Here is an 18,292-nt window from a genome sequence, read left to right as displayed (position 1 = left end):
AGTAAGGAGGCTGCACACAGGTCGGTTGGTCAGCAGTGGTTATTGAACCATTGGCAAATAATAAAATGTGTGTACATTAGCGACAACCACAGGGCAGCGCGACAACCCCCAAAAGTACCTGCGCTCAGTCAGTTACATTCTTCACGGGAGGGTAATAAACGACAGGGTGCACACTCACTCACACACACATACCACAGGACGGAAAGCAATAAATTATTGGTCTCATTCCTGCCTGGGTGCTAAGAAAAGGCACAGTTAAAGAGCAAAGCCTGCCCAGGCCACTTCCTGGGTCTCCCCGTGCTGGGTCCTTGGCTGGGCAGTGACCGGCCGGTGCAGGAGGCCTGTGCAGATGTGCTCTCCCTGGGCAGAGGTGAGCTTAAATATGTGGCTTCCCACCAGAGAGGAACTATTTACAAGAGGAAGAGGTGGCCATGCCAGTCTCAGAGGAGACATCGGTTCATCTGGGCCTCCTCCCCAGGGGACCACCAGTGCATAGGACAGGTCACAGGTGCGTCCCTGCGTCATGCTGGAACACTCCTCCAGGAGACCAGAGAGGTGGCATTTGGGAGGGTCCTGGGCCCACTGGAGCCCAGACTTGGGGGAAGTATGCCAGGCGTTCCCCCACCCCAACATGGCTCCTCCCTCCCGCAGGAGTGAGTCAACCCACAGAGTTCAAGGCCTGGAATCTCTCTCTCAGGTTCCTCACTCTGCTCTGCGTGCTTGGGTCCGCCGGGTCCCTGGCACCCTCTTCCTTCGGCCGGGACTCTGCAGACTCCTGGAAATGTTGGCCCTGCCCCACTGTGACTGCTGGGTAGCTTGGTCTCTGCCCGCTGCCCTCCTCTGGTCCTGCAGTGGGGCTGGGGAGGGGCCCCTTCTCCATGACAATCACCCGCCGGTAGTTCTCCAGGGTGAGGTCTGCGGTGACATACAGGGCTTCGCCTCCATTCAGCCCACTTTGGGGCGCTGGTGCAGGAGGTGGGGAGTGGGCAGCCTCCCCACCGCCCAGGCTCCTCTTGGTGCTCAGGCTGCAGCAGCGGCCCACCCTGCCCGACATGGAAGGCTCCATTATGTTCTCAGGCACAGAGTGGCTCCGGTTGACTGGCGGGCCTCGAGGCCGGCTTCCCTCGGCCTGGGCAGCCTCGTCATGGGAGGCATACCTGGAACACAGCTCGCGGACATCGGGCCAGTTGAAGGTCTCAGTGTTGAAGGGGCTGAGGGGGCTCCGGGAGGAGTGCCGGGCCCCAGGAGACATGGTCCTCGGGCTGCCAGCAGAAGGGCTGAAGGAGAAACACCGCGGCGAAGTCTCCCCAGTGGAGGAGGGCTTGGGTGGGCTGTGCTCCTGGGCCTCCGGCTGCTCGTAGCTGAAGAGGGAAAGCAAGGGCCTCCTCTTCCCTGTGAGGAGAGAGCGGGCTGTCTGAACTCTGTGCAGGAAGGCGGGGCCAGGAGGGGAGGGCTCCCCACCAGCCTTAGCTCGTTTTGTGGTTGAGGCTTTGTGGTTGAGGCTGATCGCTGGGAATGTGGGGTGTGGTGGAAGAGAAACCCCATGCCATCTACTTTCCCTTTATCAAAGGGTAATGGGAAGAATGAAGACAGGCAACGGGGGAAGGGGACAGAAGTCAAAAAAGTGAGTTCTCATCCTGGTAGGGTTGTAGGGAAGGGGCCCCACCTTGACCTTCAGCCTCCTCTGCCCCACAGTGAGTGCTGGGCACCAAACACATCAACCAGGAATGCAGCTTGGCCTCAAAGAATCAGACAGGCTTCTATGGCTTATCCTATCCCCGTACTATCGGGTCCAGCCCTCTCTCCAGCATAGCTTTTTTTTTTTTTGCAGGACTGGGGATTGAACCCAGGAGCATTCTACCTCTGAACTACATCCCCAGCCCTATTTTTTATTCTTTATTTCGAAACAGAATCTCACTAAGTTGTGGAGGGCCTCACTAAGTAGCTGAGGCTGGCCACGCGATCCTCTTGTCTCAGCCTCCCAAGTACTGATATTACAAGCGTACACCACCGCGCCCAGCTTTCCAGCATGGCCTCTTTAGAAGTCACTCCCCCACCCCCGGGAGCACTGGATCCTACCACTTCCACCCCCTGGGCCCCAGACCCACATACCTTTGTCACCTGATAGGTCTCCAGCCTCCTCCCGCAGGCTGGGAATGCCAGGGCTCTGCCCGTCCCTCTCGGGAGCTGCCTTTTCCCACTGTAGGGGTGGCCTGGCGGTCACTGACTTGATGTTCTTAATCCGGAGGCTGTACTGGCGGGCCAGCTGGTAGACCTTGTTCTTGACGCGCTCGCTCACGTGGCTGTCCATCACATGGGACAGCTGCACGATGCGGGGGTGCAGCGGGGTGACCAGCTCCCCCTGGGCCCCGCTGCTGCTCAGCTCCTTCACCAGCTCCTTCAGCTCCCGGGCCAGGTGTGCCGGGCTGGGCCGCTCGGTGGGGGAGGCGCTTTCTGGGGAGGCGGTGGCCGACTCCTCTGTGATAGCACCCAGCTCGTGCTCCTCCAAGATGAAGAGTGGCTCCTGAAAGTCGAAGCCGTTGGCCTGGCCCTGGCCTGGCCCCGTCCGGGGGCTCCCCTCAGAAGATTCCATTTTCTCCCACACCTTCACAATTTCGGAAGATGGGCGGAACTCAGCATCTGTGATAGGAGCTGGGTCCCCAGTGCCCGCCTGGCTGGGTCCTGGGAGGTTGAACAGGGTCCATGAGGCCGGTCGGGAACCCCCCTGCCTCTTGCACCCCATCGGAGCTGCTGGCTCCGGGTCTGGCCTGGGAAGGCTGTTGAACCTGGTAACAGAGTTTCTCACCAGTCCTTTGGGGATGTAGGAGAGACTCTCCCGGCGCCGGACGCTGAAGCCCGCATCATGGTGTTCTGCATTTTCATAGTAGCTCTTAATTTTGTCCAGCAACAGCCGGTCTCGGGTAGAGAGAGCTGATTCCTTCTTGCAGGATAATCTATCAGGCTCCACGGGGCAGCTTGCATTTGGGGGTTCTGTCCCATTGACAGAAGGACTACTCTCTGTGGCCACGCTGGCGCTGATGTCCGCTTCTGGGGCAGGCTGGGAGCTGAGTGAGTCCGTGGTGCTGGCCCACCGTGCCAGGCCCTTCTCACTGCCCTCGAGGCTGAGCACGCTGCTGCTCCGGCTGACCAGCCGCGGCGTCCCAAAGCCACTGGACTTGCCATCCTCCAGTGCCAGGCTGCTCCGCCGAGAGAGGCTGCTGACGAACCTCTCAGCAATGACGCTGGCCTGGTCTAGCACAGACGGTGGCAGGAGGCTCTCAGGTTCCTGGGCTGGCCCCATTTCCTCCTCCTCCTCACTGCTCAGAGCCTTCAGGTCCTCGGGGCATTCAGCCACCATGAAGTCCACCATGTCACCCTGGTGGCTCACCCCCAACAGCCCCTGGTGGGCATCAAGCTGCGTTTCCAGGACTTCTGGAGAATCTGTGTCTGAAGGTGTCTCCTCAGTACCCAGATCCTCCTCCACAGGAGCAAAGACCTCCTGCTCGGTCCCCGGCTCGGGGTCTGGCTCAACCTGGGAACAACAGAAAGCTCACATGAACCAAAAGCCTTCTTTCAAGGGAGCTGGGGGCTGAGGGAGGGCATGGCCTGCTCAGAGCCCAGTGAGGGGCCCACGGTTTAGGATGGAAGGTAATCAGAATGAGTGTAACTCAAGAGCAGGGCAACAGGTCCTGAGACCGGAATGACCATGTGCTTTAGTCACCCTGTAGCTGGAGTGCTCGTCCATGTCCTTACACTCAAGGAAAACACTAGAAACGGGGAAGGGCGGTGACACCTCTCAGCGGCAGCCTGCCCGCAAGCTATAGGCACAAGGTAGAAACATAAAACCCCAGGTGGGGCCCTGCCGCAGGTGCCCAGGAGCCGGCTCTCAAGGCACCCCACAAAGCCACAGCCCTGGGGCTCCACACCAGGACAAGGCAGCTCCCTAAGGCTCCAGAAGTTCCAGGCCCATATGTAAGTGACATATGAGGACATCTGAACTTCCCTGAGGGACCAGGGTCCAAAGGGTAATACAACCACATGCTAGAACTCTGTCAGAAGCACATGAGGACTGAGAAATTGGCTCCTACCTACACAGCACCTGTGGCCCGGTACATCAACATATGCCCAACGTCTAGATGGGCAAAGAAAGGAAGCAAATTTGAGAATTCCCTCTTGACCACCTCAAAGGTAATGTGAGCCATAAACTAGCTGGTACAGGCAGCTTTCCAGAGCTGTCTTTTGGAAGAAGATAAGAACACACACTGAATTCTGAGGAATCCAACCTGATTCTATTTGTTCTGGTTTAGAATCTGCACAGCAGGACCTGTGATCTGGACCTGCGCTGTCCAACACAGTAGCCACCAGCCACACCTGGCTTTCTGAGCACCTGAGATGTGGCTAGTCCAAAGAGATCCGCTGCAAGGGCAAATTACACATCAGATTCTAAAGGCTTTGGATGAAAACAGAAGGGTAAAATAGATCAATCACAGCTGGGTGTGGTAGTAGGTCTGTAATCCCAGTATTTGGGAGGCTGAGACAGGAAGATCACAGGTTCAAGGACAGCCTCAGCAAATAGTAAGACTCTCAGCAACTTGGTGAGACCCTGTCTCTAAATAAAAATAAAAAATAGGGCTGAGAATGTAGCTCAGAGATAGAATGCCCCTGGGCTTAAACCTTCTTAAAAAAATACATCGATCACTTTTTTTATTGATTACATGATAATATTTTGGATCTATTGGGTTAAATAGAAAATATCATTAAATTGAACTTCACCTGTCTATTCTTAATTTGGGGTAGTAGGTATTAAGAGATTAAATCCAGGAGCATTCTATCTCAGAACTATATCCCCAGCCCTTTTTATTTTATTTTTTATTTTTTTAAAAAACAGGGTCCTAGCCGGGCATGGTGGCGCACGCTTGTAATCCCCGCGCTTGGGAGGTGGAGACAGGAGGATTGCGCTGGTTCGGAGCCAGCCTCGCTGGCTAAAGAGACTCTGTTTCCACATAAAAATGTTAAAAAATAGGTCTGGGAGTGTAGCCCGTGGGAGTGTATCCCGGAGGTAGAAGGGCTTCCAGGAACCTCAGTACCACCAAAAAACAAAAATAAGATCAAAAAATAAAAATAAAAATAAAAAACAGGGTCCTAGCCAGGCATGGTGGCGCATGCTTGTAATCCCTGCGCTTGGGAGGCTGAGACAGGAGGATCGTGCAGGTGCAAAGCCAGCCTCAGCTACTTAGTGAGGCTCTCAGCAACTTAGTGAGACCCTGTTTCCAAATAAAATATAAAATAGGTCTGAAAGTATAGCCCAGAGGTAGATAAGCCCCTGGGTTCCACCCTCAGTACCACAAAAACAAACAAACAAACAAAAACAAACAAACAAACAAAAATACAGGGTCTTGCTAAATTGCTAAGGCTGGCCTTGAACCTGTGATCTCCTGTTTCAGTATTTTTTATTTTTTTAAACATAGCTACTAAAAAAGTTTAAATTATACCCAGGGCTCACATTCTACTATTGGACAGCATCGCTTGTTATGTCTGAATGCTGGTATCAGCCCCAAACCCACACATTAGAACCCATACCCAGGGCAACAGCCCTAAGAGATGAGGTCTCTGGGAAGGGATTAGACCCTGAGGGCTGGACCCTCATGGATGAGACTAGTGCCGCTTGCCCGCCCTTTGCTCACTGAGGATGCGGCGAGAGGCTGACATCTATGAAGCACAGGGTGACCCTCACTAGATGCTGAATCTGCTGGCGCCTTGATCTGGAACCTCCCAGCCTCCAGGACTATGAACCAAAGCACCAGACCTCAGGTAGGACAGCCCATACAGACTAGGACACCATGCTGTTCTCACCACTGTCGCCTGCTTCTGTCTCGCCCTAGCTGTGAGCCCCAACCTGGGGTCTAGCCTAGCACATGACCTTTGCCTCGTAACCATGGGAAGGCAAAGGTGTCAGCTCCATGAGATGGGGGAAGGAGGGTGGGCCTCTGAGCCAGAGCCCCAGGCCTGATCTCAGCTGTGCCCTCAGAAGCTGCCTGTGGTCCAGCCACTACTCAACCTTTCAGAGCTTCTTTTCCTTCTAGAGCTGTTGTAAGGAAGAGACAAAAGGTGTCCTATAGGTACCCACCCCTCTGTCAGGGTGGCTACAGGAGTGATTAAGTCCCTGGCATGCTGGCAGGGCACTGTGCCCCATGGCACAGGACTGCATCTGCCCCAAGGAAGGGTCACCTTTTTCTAACTTGTAGAAAGGGACTTACCATATCACGCACCCCTGGACAGGCCTCCTAATGGGGCAAGAGCCCTGGGGGTAGGGAATCCCTGTCCCAAGGACCCAGGAGGACAGCCTGTGCCTTGAAAGATCTGCCTGCAGACCTGCAGGCCTGGGCTCCAGGTCTCCAGCCCTCCTGCTGGCCACTCACCTCTGGCAGGGAAGAGATGGACTCGAAGCTCATGTGCTTCTCAGCCCTGGTTGGAGACCGGTTGCTGGGCCTTCTGCAGCTTTTGGAGCCTTCAGATTCCCTGTGGCCCTTCCCCTGCAGCAAGCAGAGGGAGGTCAACGATCAACTCCAGCACAATCGGGAGCCTGTGTCTGGTGCCCAACATGGGCAGTGCCTCCCATACCCCAAGGAGGCTGGGCTGCGTGGAGGGCCAGCCCATTCCAGAGCAACTCCAACCACCAGGCCTGGGGCCCCAGAAATCCCCACAAGCACGCAGCTTTGGAAAAGCCTAGCCACCTCCCCTTCCAGGCCATGCTGGCTTCTCCCCACCACGACCCCTACCCCATTAGCCCCAGTCAGTGGGTGTACATTGGTTAGTGCCCAGGCCTGGGACAGCGCATGCCAGGGACCCACCAGGGCATGACGGCAGTCGAGCGAGGTTAAGAAGTGCTGATGACGGGAGTGGAGGACGGGGCAGGGTGGGGAGCACACAGGAGAGGACTCTCGGATGGGCATGCACATGCCAGGAGCATGCAAGAAGGAGGGGGATCAAAGAGAGACACCTCACCATGGCACCCCGGGAGAAAAGTAAAGCGTTGGCTCGATAGTGCCAGCAGTGGAGGGCGGCCAGCAGGGAGCTGGCAAAGTCGGCTACCTGCTCCGCCACTGCCAGACTCTCCTCCTCCTCCTCCTCCTCTGAGCCTGGGGGCTCCAACCTGGCCCCCTTCTTGCTGCCTTCATGCCCTGCCAGGTCCTCCAGAGAGACCGGAAAGGCCTGCTCCTGCTCTTGCTCTTCCTCCTCCTCCTCCACCTCCTCCTCCTCGTCTTCCTCCTTCTCCTCCTGAGTAGCCCCTTCAGCCTCTGGCTGCAGGCCCCGGGTATGGGGAGGCTGCCCAAAGTCCAGGAGGGTGCCGGCACTGCCCGCATGCTGTTCAAAGCACAAGACCCCTCGTGACCAGCCATGTGCGCGACCTCCCCTCCTCCGCAGGGCAGCTGGGGGAGGGGAGGCTTTCCACAGAAAGCCATACCTGCATGCCCAATCCCAGCTCCACTGGGGCCCAGTGGGAGGGGGCGTTTCATGGTGGACAGGCTGGGACTGGGTCAGAAGTACAGGCCCAGAAGAGGCCTGCCTGCCCCAGAGAGGAACAAATGAAGGAGGATCTGGGCTGGGCAGGCCACCCCCAAGCTGTCACTCCAGAAAGAAGGTATGAAAGGGTCCCCGGGACAAGGGCCGTATCTTATACACCTTTGAGGCTCCTCTGTGACCCAGAGGCTGGGCACAAGAGGTGTTGATAGGTATGTACTGAATGAGTGAAGATAAAAGGGGGGCTGGGCCACCCCGCGACCCTCGGTTCAGTCAGCGCCCCCCACCCCACCCAGCCTGAACGCCCCTTGGCCTCACCTTCATTCCTGCTATTCTGGCTGCTGACGGTAACACCAGGTCCCCAGCACATGGTAAGGGGCAGGGGAGAGGAAACACCAATAAGCAGGAAAAAGAGCCACTTCGGGGAGACCAGAATCCCCAAGGGAAGCCCCCTGGGGCTCCTGCTCCCAGACCTTCACCCAGTCTCTGGGCTTTCAAATGACAGGCAGACAGATCAGAAGCCCGGGGTGCAGAGCAGGACTCCGTGCACACCACCAGGCCCCTGAGGAAAGGGTACGGGGCATGCTGCTGAGGCCCCCTGCTCAGGCGCAGGTGTGAGGCCCTCAGAGGGAAATAGAGGCCCAGTTTCCCTCTACCATCCTCCACCATCCCCCAGGTCATTCCTGCTTCACCCCCTGCCCCACCTCCAGCTCCCTGGGAATGGCCGTCCACCCTCCTCACACACTCACCTTTCTCGTTCAGTTGCCTGAGCAGGTGTCTGGTCGGCTCTGAGAAGGAACATAATGGTCAGAGTCAGCCCAGACCAGGGAAGAGCCCGCCTCGCCTGGCCCCAGCTCACAGCGCCACTAGCCCATCACCAGCTCAAAGTCCCTCTGGCTCATCCCCCCAGCAACCCCAGGGCCCCAGAGACACTCCCCCCCCAGGGTCAGCCTCCTCACACCTTACCAACAGGAAGGTGGGCCCCAGAGCCCTGCAGAACAGCCACTACCCAGTCCCCGCGCTAGCACACCCACCAGGGCCATGCTGCCCCTTCAGCCTGACCCGCCCTGGCTCCCCTCCCCCCTGCGAGGCCACACGAGCGCTTGAGCTACATCCCCGCCAAGCCCCCGCACAGCACCGCAGCTGAGAGCAGAGGTCGCACCCGACTTTCTACGGCCCTTAAGGCCTGGCATCACGAAGCCTCGCTGCCTGCTGGGGAGTGTTGCCCGGCTGGACAGGGGGTGACCAGGCTCTGGGGACAGGATACAAAGCATACCCATTAGGCCATGGTGTCATCACCTCGTACCTTTCTGAGCACAGACCCAAGATGGGGAGCAGGGATAAGAGGACCTTGTCTCAAGAGAACTCTCTACAGATCCCTTAGCCTGTCCCTACCTCTGCCCAGCTGGTGTGAAGAGGGGCTAAGGGCTGGCCACGACTGTCCATAAACTTGGAGCCAGAGAGAAACTTCCTTAGCTGATCCTTGGCAGGGGAGCACCCTAAAGAACTTCTTTTCTCCTGAGACACACATACATATGCACACATTCTATCCGCATCAATAGAAGTAAATACCCAATTGGTGTGTGTGTGTGTGTGTGTGTGTGTGTGTGTGTGTGTGTGTGTGTGTGTGTGTTACTAGGGATTGAACCCTGGGGAGCTACATTCCCAGCTCTACTCTTTATCCTTTATTTTGCAACAGAGTTTCACTAAATTGCAAAGGGCCTCACTAAGTAGGTGGGGCTGGCTGCGAACAGATCCTCCTATCTCAGCCTCCCAAGTACTGGGATTACAAGCGTGTGCCACTAGGCCCAGCTCACCTAATTACTTTTGAAGTAAGAAATCGAATATTTAATAAGGGCTAGAGATGTAGCTTGGTGGCAGAGCACTTCCGTAGCATGTGTTAGGCCCTGGATTCAATCTCCAATACCACACACAAAAAAAGTACCCAGTGACAAATAACTTAAGATGTAGCCATAGACTTTGCTTATCCTTATTGTGAACCTGTCTGCCCAACTCGGCTTTCTGGAAGGAGCACACAGGAAAGACCCCAAGGTAAGCAGAGCAGATGGCTGAGTCCAGGCACTAAGCTCTTGAGTGTGGCCTAAGTTGCGCTCAGCAACTCCCTAGTCTGTTTCGTTTTGGTTTTGTTCATTTTTTGTGGTACTGGGGATGGGTCATTCTGCCTCTGAGCCACACCCCTGCCCCTATTTTTTTTTTTTCTTTTAATTTTGGAACAGGTCTCACTGAGTTGCCAAAGGCCTCACTAAGTTGCCGGGGCTGGCCACGATCCTGTGATCTGTAGCTTCCCAAGCACTAGAATTCAGTCATGTGCCACCACACTTGCCTCCCTTGTCTGTTTTTACACACAGTTCCCATAAATTCCTTCAACTGATTTCTAACACAGGAGGCGGACAAAGGGGTACTACACACAAACATGCTCAGACCCACTGAAAAGGACACTTTTCAGTGTTACAGCCTGTTACAACAGACACATGTCTGGAAGCAGCCTGTCTCTATGGTAACCCATGGTCTCCCCCAACCCCCTCCCCCGCCATCTTGTAGCTCTTATATCATTATGACATCACAGTACCAGCTCCAAAAAAGGAAAAGTTCGAGTGTGGCCAGCACCCTCTACTCTAAAAAGGCTCAAAAGTACTAAACATGTTTCAGAAAGATGCTTGTTTTTTAGTTACAACTAAAACACAGAGCTGGGTGCAATGGTGCATGCCTGTAATTCCAGCAGATTGGGAGGCTGATGCAGGAAGATCACAAGTTCTAGGCTGGCCTGGGCAACTCGGACTCTGTCTCAGACTGGGGGGAGGAGAATTGTGGCTAGTGGCAGAGTGCCTCTGGGTTTGACCTTCAGTACTGCCAAACACACATGTGAAAGCGCGCGCACACACACAAGGAAGCTAACAACTCAACTCTGAGTATTTATAGGCCAAACCCTCACACCATATGGAAATTTCAGTTCTGTAAAATGGCTCATTTCCCAAGTGTCTTGGATAGCTAAAGTCTTGTTGGGTTTTTGGTAACAGTTTGAGATACAATTCACACGGTACTTCACCTACTGGGAATGTACAATCCAATGGTTTTAAGCATCTCCACAGAGTTGTACATCAGAGCTAAAGTTTTGAGGCTGAAGCTTTGATATTATTACTGTTGTCATTGCTACCATCAGCGCTTGAATGTTCCCACATGCCACAAGTTTCCAGTGCTACATTAAACTATAAGTTAAGGGGGAAATGTCAGTGAAAAGAAAGAGAAATATAATATCAGGGGGAAAAAGAGAGTCAGAGGTCAATAAAACTACACCCCTAACTTAGAGCTCTTAACAAAACTTTTGTAACCATACAAGATCTACTTGGAGTAATACTAAACACAAAAACACAAAAGCTTTCCAGAGACCACCTGGCTCCACCTTCTAGGAGGCCAGAGTCCCCACATCAATCCTCACAGGTGCCCATGCACCCAGGGTCATGGCCAATCAAAGGCACTCATGGCTCTAAGCCAAGACGCTGCTCTCAGCCACTCCAAAATCTTTCTCTTGAGGCAACTACAAGGTGGTTCTCACCCCACCCCCAGCCCAGGTCTGTCCTGAGCCTCTGACTGAAGAGCAGAGCAAAAACAGATGTGGAAAACACCCGCCCCCAACACCACCACATCGCTGCAGAGCTAAGGATAAAGGCACGGTTTTCTCTTTCTTAATAGACGATTCATTCCAATAGACCCAAGAACACATTAGCAAGTCCAGTAATGGAAGAAAACCCAGGGGAGGAAAATGGAACTTTTCCCTGAGACCCAAAGTAAATATTTCCTGTCTGGATTTGGTGCCACTTGGTCTAACTCATTTTCCTCATGTCCTGCTTCTACTCTGTCGTTCCAGAACTGGGCTGGGACCCTCCACGGCATCCAAGTGTTACTTGGGGCTGAGTCGGTACTGAGTGGTGGAGGCTTAGGGGGAAGAGCTGCTAAGAAAGGGCACCAAGGCCTGAGTGAGCACGTGTTCCTGGGGCCTTGAAAGGTGGGCACCCGACCCTGGGCCAGGGGCGCCCGAGGGCAGCACGAGCGCGGGAAAGTAGGCTCCATGAAGCCTATTGATCTTTCCTGCTGCCCTTTCCTGGGCTTCTGGCAGGACGCAAGTGGCAGCCCTGCCTGTTACCACAGGTGGCCCCCAGCCCAGTCCAGGCTCCTGCAAAGACACTTCCTGCCCACACAGCCCCTTCCTTACCAGACTGCCGGCGCCCCTGGCGCACTTGGGTGGACACCTCGTCCTGGGAGGACCAGGCCTTCTTCAGCCGCTCTGGGCTGCCTCGGTAGCGAGTGGGATCTGCACCCAGGAGAGACGAGCGGGCTTTAGGTTTCCTGTCGCCTCGACCTAGACCCTGTCCATACCCAGACACACCTCTGCCCCCAACCCTGGCCAGACGCCTCCAGAGCCCCTCCATCTTCCATCCTCATCCATCTGGGGGGCGCCAGGCACTGAGAGACCAGGCCTCAGCAGGATGGTGTCCCCTAGTTGTGCAGCCTCCAGTCCTTGACAGGAGGAGTTCCCCGTCCTCCCTGCTCCTGGGGTAGAAGTGTCAGGTGATGTTTTCCCAGGGCGTGGCCTGACCGCGCAGTGTGTACAATCAGGGACAAAACAAGCAGAAAAGGGTAACTTACAATAGGAATCCATTTCCAGGATGGCCTCCTTGGCCTGGAAGGGAAGGAAAGCCCCTGGTTACCACTGCACTGAGGACTGCGCCTCCCCCATGCAGGACGTCCCATAGATCCCACAGCGCTGTGCCAAGGCCCGGGCAGCTGGGATAGCAACACTGCTGTCCAGAAAGCGAGGCCCCAGCAGACCCGCTGGAGCTGGCGCAAAGGGACTTGCTCCCTGCACGCGCCACCAGGACCTCCCTGGGAACCGACCTTCTGGGGAATGGTGGCGTGGTGGTTCTCCAGGATGAGCCTCTTGATGTGGTGAGTCCAGTTCCGTTTCTCCTGTACTGTCTTGGCCTGAGAGGGGCCCAAGAGAAAGGCACCATGGATTATTACAGGCACAGTGCTTCTGTCTGGGGGTGGGGGAGAGGGAAAGAGGGGCTGCACAGGGGCCTCTGTGAAGTGGCCTTGACCCCTCATTGAAGCCCCCGAGGCCCCCACAATGATCCCTACTTCATAGGTGAGGCCTGTGCCAGGTGAGCCATGAAGTCAGGCATCACATGCAGGTGTACTTGGAAGTCTGGGTCCCCGGCCCCGCCGCCCTCACCTGGATGCTGTACTGCTGCTTGCTGTGCTTGTAGTGGGTAACGGTGAAGCACAGGGAGTCTCTAGTGCTTTCGATCAGCATCAGCGAGGAGCACTGGGGAGAGGGACAGGGCAGTCAGGCAGGAGCGAGGGGACCTGGCCCTCGAGGCAGCCTCGGAGCATGGAGAAAAGGCAGCAAAATGCTGGGCAGCCTGGTTACCGGGATGTGGCCCTTGTAGACATAGTGATCGCCCCGCTTCTTGGTGATGAGCAGCGTTTTGTCGAAGAGGAAGAAAGTCCTTTCGTTGCGCACGCGGTGTACCCGGAATGTGCCCTCTAGGACCAGCTCCCCGTAGGTGGTCAGGTCCGGCCCCTTCCAGTTGATGAGCAGGGACTGAATTTCCTGCGACAGAGACGATCCCCAGGGTCAGACCTCACGGGCCCCAGGAGGCTGGCACAGACCTGACCCCAAAGGCTTCCCAGACGCAGACTCCACCCTCAGCTCATCCCCAAGCACCTGGAGCCGGACAGCGTGTTCGTGCCTCCTCTTCATGTCGTTAATGTACCAGGCCACGCAGGTCATGGTGTCAATGGCGTCCTCCACCACCTCGAAGCCGTCCTCTTCATTGTCAAAATGTTTGGCGATTTCCTGTGCAGGGGCAGGGGTTTGGCAAGGGCGACTCAAAGGCCCAGTCCCTCCCTCAGCCCCGTCCTCAGCAGGACACCTGAGCTACCTGGAGCAGCAGGTGGTACTTGAGGATGCGCTGCACTGGTTTGAGCAGGTAGGAGCCCAGGGGCAGTGAGTGCTGCAGCAGCTCCTGCCGGTCCCGGAAGAACTTGGCCTGCTGCTTGTCCCGCATGCACTCCGTCAGGGCGGCCACGGAGCTGGGGCGGGGAGGAGAAGCGTCACCGCCTGGGGAAGGCTCCCACGCGGCTCGACCTCCCCTCTCCACCCCAGCTACTCACTTGGGGTAGTTGTTGCAATACTGGGTGTAGATATCAAACTCTTGGCTCTAAGGAAAGACCGAAAATAGTGACTTCAAGGAGTTTCTCATTGGACTGTAAACCTGGTGGGGCCTCTGGCTTCTGAGCACACTCTGTGCTCCTTCCCCCAGTGCCTGCATAGCCTACTCCCAACCCATTTGCCCAGGGCACTCTATCCACCCAGTAGCCCCTGGCTACACCCAAGAATATCCCTCCCTACAAGGAAGGGAGCCTGCCCTGTCCCTGGAGAGGCATCCCCAGGGCTCAGGTGTCCTCCTATGTTTTCCTCTTAGTTTTCTGCATTCCTGTCCCTTTGAGCTCCCAGCAAGATAAGACAAGGGACAAGGGCCCAGCCCTCCTTACCCTCTCCACAAAGCAGCTAGCCACAGCCACAGGGTCACTATTGCAGCTGTCCAGGTCTCTGAGGAGCTGGCTGGGTGAGGGGAGAGTGGCCATCAGAGCCTGATCTCTGCAGGAGGAGCCCTCTTCCCGACCTCCTGAGACCCGGACTCACAGCCAGCCCTGCTGTCATGCCAAGAGTCAGGGCTCCCACCCTGAGAGAGCCCTGCCCCAGAAACAATCAGCACACCACAAAGACAGGGAGCCCCACGTGCTCAGCAAGCAGGAGAGGGGGCAGACACAGTACCCACCTCAGAAGGGGACACAGCTCCGCTGCGGGCAGGAGTCAAACACACAAAGGCAGAGATTAAAGGGGGAAGGAGAGAGGGGTCTAGCACAGAAGCCTCCCAGATGGGAAGGATGCAAGAAGCAGGGAAAGACATGGTAAGTCCCGGCACCCCAATCTTAGATGGGAGTACTACAGGAAACCCCAGAAAAAGTGCTCCCCTGCCTCTTCCATCGGGGTTCCTCCTCTTGCCTAGACTCCCCCAATCTGCCTAAGTCTGGCCTGTGCCTGCCTTTCAGACTTTTCTAGCTGCAGAGGCCCCTTTGCCCATCTGGAGGGACCAGGGGAAGGGTCCTCCTGTCCTGTCAACCTGCTCCCCAGGCTGGGCTCCTCCGCACCAGGCGGCAGGCCCTGAGGCACGTCCTCATGAAGTTCCCTCTGCCCTCAGGCAGCTCCTAGCCAGGACTTGCTCAGCCTCCCCCACAGGTCTTGCCTGGCCTGTGCATTCCACTAACAGATTAGATCATCTCCAGGGAGTCCCACTTCCCTTGGAATTGGTGGAAAGAAGCAGAAGAAATTAAGAGATGTGCAAATGGAGAATGAAGATGGAGACAAAGGATTTACCCAAAGAAAGAGCGCTAGTGTACCAGGGTCTGGCGGTCCCCTGAGGGCACACCGGCCCAGACTGGACTCAGCAAGCACATACCCTCAATGATCTCCCTCACGCACCCCCAAAAGCACATCAGCCCAGATGGTGCCCTCTCTTCAGCATGGAGCTAAGTATGCCCTTGTGCATGGATGGACCTCTCTTCCCCATCCTCAGAGATCAGGTCCATATAATATAGCCCTTGCTCTTCCTGGCCCTGAGGCAGCCTCATCGGCAGAAAGTAGTACCAGGCTCGTTCACACACCTGCTCAGTGCGTAGATGCTTTCTATGTTCCCAAAGAGGGCGCTGACTTGCTCTGGCTTCAGCAGCCCGGGTGTGTCAATGATCTTCAAGAGGTAGTCCTGCATGGAAAGAGGCGCTCAGAATCTAGCTCCTCCTGGCTCCATCCCTTTTTTTTTTTTTTCTGCAGTCCTGGGGATGAAGCCCGGGGGCATTCTACCTCCGAGAGGCACCCCAGCCTTGTTTTTTATTCTTTACTTTGAAGCAGGGTCTCACTAAGTTGCAGAGGGCCTATGTAGCTGAGGTTGTCCACAAACTGCGATCCTCCTGTCTCAGCCTCCGGAATGCTGGGATTACAAGCGTAAGCTACCCCACCGGCTCTGGGTCCATCTTGTCCTCCTACCACCCCTGTCCCCACCTTAATTCTGAACTGCATTTTACAGCTATGATGCAACTTCACAGACAGCACCCACTGCTCGGCATTGGAATGTATCCACCCTAAACTTCCCGTCCACCTGGCACCTCAGAACGCAGCCTTATTAATGTTTTGTCCTGTTTTTGTGGTACTGAGGACTGAACCCAGGGGCATTTCTACCTCCAACCTATACCTCCTAGCCTTTGTTTTTTGTTTTGAAACAAGGTCTCACTAGGTTACTGAAAGTATTGCTACATTGCTGAGATGATCTTCAAACCTGCAATTCTCCTGTCTCAGCCTCCCAAATACTGGGATTACAGGCATATGCTACCATGGCTGATAATGCAGCCTTATTTGGAAAGAGGGGCCTTGCAGATGTCATTAGTTAAGGCTTTCAAGATGATATACTATTTAGGGTAAGTCTAATCCAATGACTGGGGAGGACACAAAGGTAATGGGAAGAGATTGGAACAGTACACGCATGGCCCAAGAGTGCCAGCCAGTCAAGGCTTGGAACCCATTCTCCCTCTAGGCTCCTGAGAAAACCAGCTTGCCTGACCCTGATTTTGACTTCTGAACTGATAGAGAATTAATTTCTGTTGTTTTAAGCCACCTGGTTTATGGTGATTTTGCTACACATTCTTAGCAAACGAATACCCCTCTCCACAGCTGGGCAGAGGGTCTCTTCAACAGCAGCCACACACCACCATTCATGGTGTGAAACTTCACCTACACATCTCTGTGAGTTAGGCAGGTCCTTGCTCTGTAGATGAGGAACCTGAGGCTCAGGCAATTATGTGGGAACTGCAGACACTATAGCCAAGGAATAGCAGAGTAGGGACCAGTCCCCAGGCAGTATCATGTGTGGTCTTCCCAATCAGGCAAGGGTCCCTCCCTCCCTCCCTCCCTCCCTCCCTCCCTCCCTCTCTAGGCACCTGCAGGAAGTTCTACAGCCCAAGTTTCTGATGTGGCTGTAGATGTGGATATCATGAGCAGTCTATGGCCTCCCCACTGCTCCGAGGGAGACAGATGTCCTGAGACAAGTGTACCAGGGTTCATACTAAGGAATCAGACCACTAGAGGCCAGCCACTAGAGGCCAGTGTCCACAGCCCTGCATGGACACGGAGATTGCCCTGGTGGCCTCAGTACTCACCTCCACGATGCTGCGCAGGTCCTGCACATACATGCGCTCAGTTTCCACAATCTCCCGCACCACCCGGCCCAGATAGCTGAGCTTGTGAGCGGGCCCTGCCGCTGCCCGGCTGTTGAAGGGGGAGCGGGGCCCCTTCACGTTCAGCCAGCCGCTGGAGTTGTTGTTGCTGTTGGGGGCGTGCCGGCCCTGTGGGGAGGCTGCCCCATTCTGGGCTGCTGCCTCGGAGCCAGTGGGCTCCTCCATGGCACTGCGGCTGTCACGGGAAGAGCCAGACGAGGAGGTGGTGGACGTCAGGCTTGCTGGCCGCTCCTGGCTGCCATCTTGGTGACGGGCAGTAGAGACAGGCATCCTGGCATTGCTGCCTGGGGGGTGCACCTCGGGGAGATTCTGGAGCAAACACACAAACAGACGAACAGTCATCCTGAGGCCCCGAAGAATCAGAAAGTGGAAGTGAGGTTGCCAGGAGCAGGGGAAGGGCAGAATGGGAAGTCATCATGAGTAGGTTCAGAGTTCACTTTCCTCAGATGAAAAGAGTTCCTTGGAGTGGATGGATGCTGTACTGGCTGCACAATAACATGCACTTAACATTATTGAACTTACACTTAAAAATAAGGAATAAAAAACAGGGCTGGGGTGTAGCTCAGAGGTAGAATGCCCCTGGGTTCCAACCCTGGTACTGCAAAGAAACCCAAAACAAAACAAAAATGAATGCCAATGCGGGTAATGGCCTCAGTCTCTAAGAGCCCTGGCAAGGCCGTCCAAGTTCCAAAAGCTCCCCTCTGTCCTTCCCAGGGTAAAAGGAAAAGTGTCCTACACCAGGGATCAATAAAGGGCTCAGAAATCCAAGGCCCCAGAAAAGCAGAAAGGACACCTCTGTTGGTGTAGTGGTCCAGGGTACCGTCTAAGGACCTCAAAGCCCAGCCTGCCAACTGGCCAAGTGCCTCTCCTCTCAGAGCCTCTGCTGCTCACCTGGAAAATGAGGATGAATACAGCCTACCCTGGGGCTGGGTCCTCCAGGATGAAGCAACTGCTGCCTATACAGTTCCAAGCATGGTGCACCACAGAGCAAACACTCCATTCACCATCAGTACAGTGGTGATAATGGTAGCCATTAAGAAGCACATCCCAACACCTGCCTGATGTGGGCCAAGCTCGGGCTCTGACCATATTAAGACAACACAACAGCGAGTTATAGTCTCCCCAGGACTGCAAACTCTCAGACACTGGTGACTTCACCATGCACCTGAAACTTTAGGGACACTGATGGGGAAGACAGAGGAGAGGTGGCAAGGCTGAGCCAGCCTCACACCCACCCCACCCCGGAAGTTGGCAGGCCCCTGACTCAGCCAGACCAGGAAATTCCCCAGAGCTGAGCCATGGCCGAGTCCCTGCACTCTTCCCTAAGCACAGCTCAGCCAGAGCTGTGTACCGACAGGAAACTGCACCCAGGTGAGGCAAACACAGCCTCAGGTGGACT

General features: G+C 55.5%; 1 protein-coding gene across 4 annotated transcripts; it reads right to left on the bottom strand.

Moving 5' to 3' along the window:
- Positions 1-658: 658 nt before the first annotated feature.
- Positions 659-17,163, bottom strand: PLEKHG3 (pleckstrin homology and RhoGEF domain containing G3; the record flags this gene model as incomplete). Of its 4 annotated transcripts, none has more annotated exons than XM_080707523.1 (17): positions 659-1,392; positions 2,113-3,532; positions 6,420-6,533; positions 7,093-7,365; positions 8,254-8,309; positions 8,684-8,773; positions 11,753-11,851; positions 12,187-12,220; positions 12,436-12,522; positions 12,773-12,865; positions 12,971-13,153; positions 13,268-13,399; positions 13,485-13,635; positions 13,717-13,763; positions 14,098-14,167; positions 15,271-15,368; positions 16,816-17,163. In XM_080707523.1, the coding sequence occupies 17 exons, from the start codon at positions 17,161-17,163 to the stop codon at positions 659-661; spliced, it is 4,029 nt and encodes a 1,342-aa protein (XP_080563649.1). The 4 variants fall into 4 exon arrangements, with proteins under 4 accessions (XP_080563649.1, XP_080563648.1, XP_080563650.1 ...); XM_080707522.1 differs by lacking the exon at positions 8,684-8,773 and adding an exon at positions 7,840-7,862 and having other exon boundaries at positions 7,006-7,365; positions 8,271-8,309; XM_080707524.1 differs by lacking the exon at positions 8,684-8,773 and having other exon boundaries at positions 7,006-7,365.
- Positions 17,164-18,292: the final 1,129 nt, after the last annotated feature.

Source organism: Muscardinus avellanarius, assembly GCF_963383645.1.
Source record: "Muscardinus avellanarius genome assembly, chromosome: 12".
In the NCBI taxonomy this organism is placed as follows: Eukaryota; Metazoa; Chordata; class Mammalia; order Rodentia; family Gliridae; genus Muscardinus; species Muscardinus avellanarius.
This window is presented reverse-complemented; position numbering and strand designations above follow the sequence as displayed.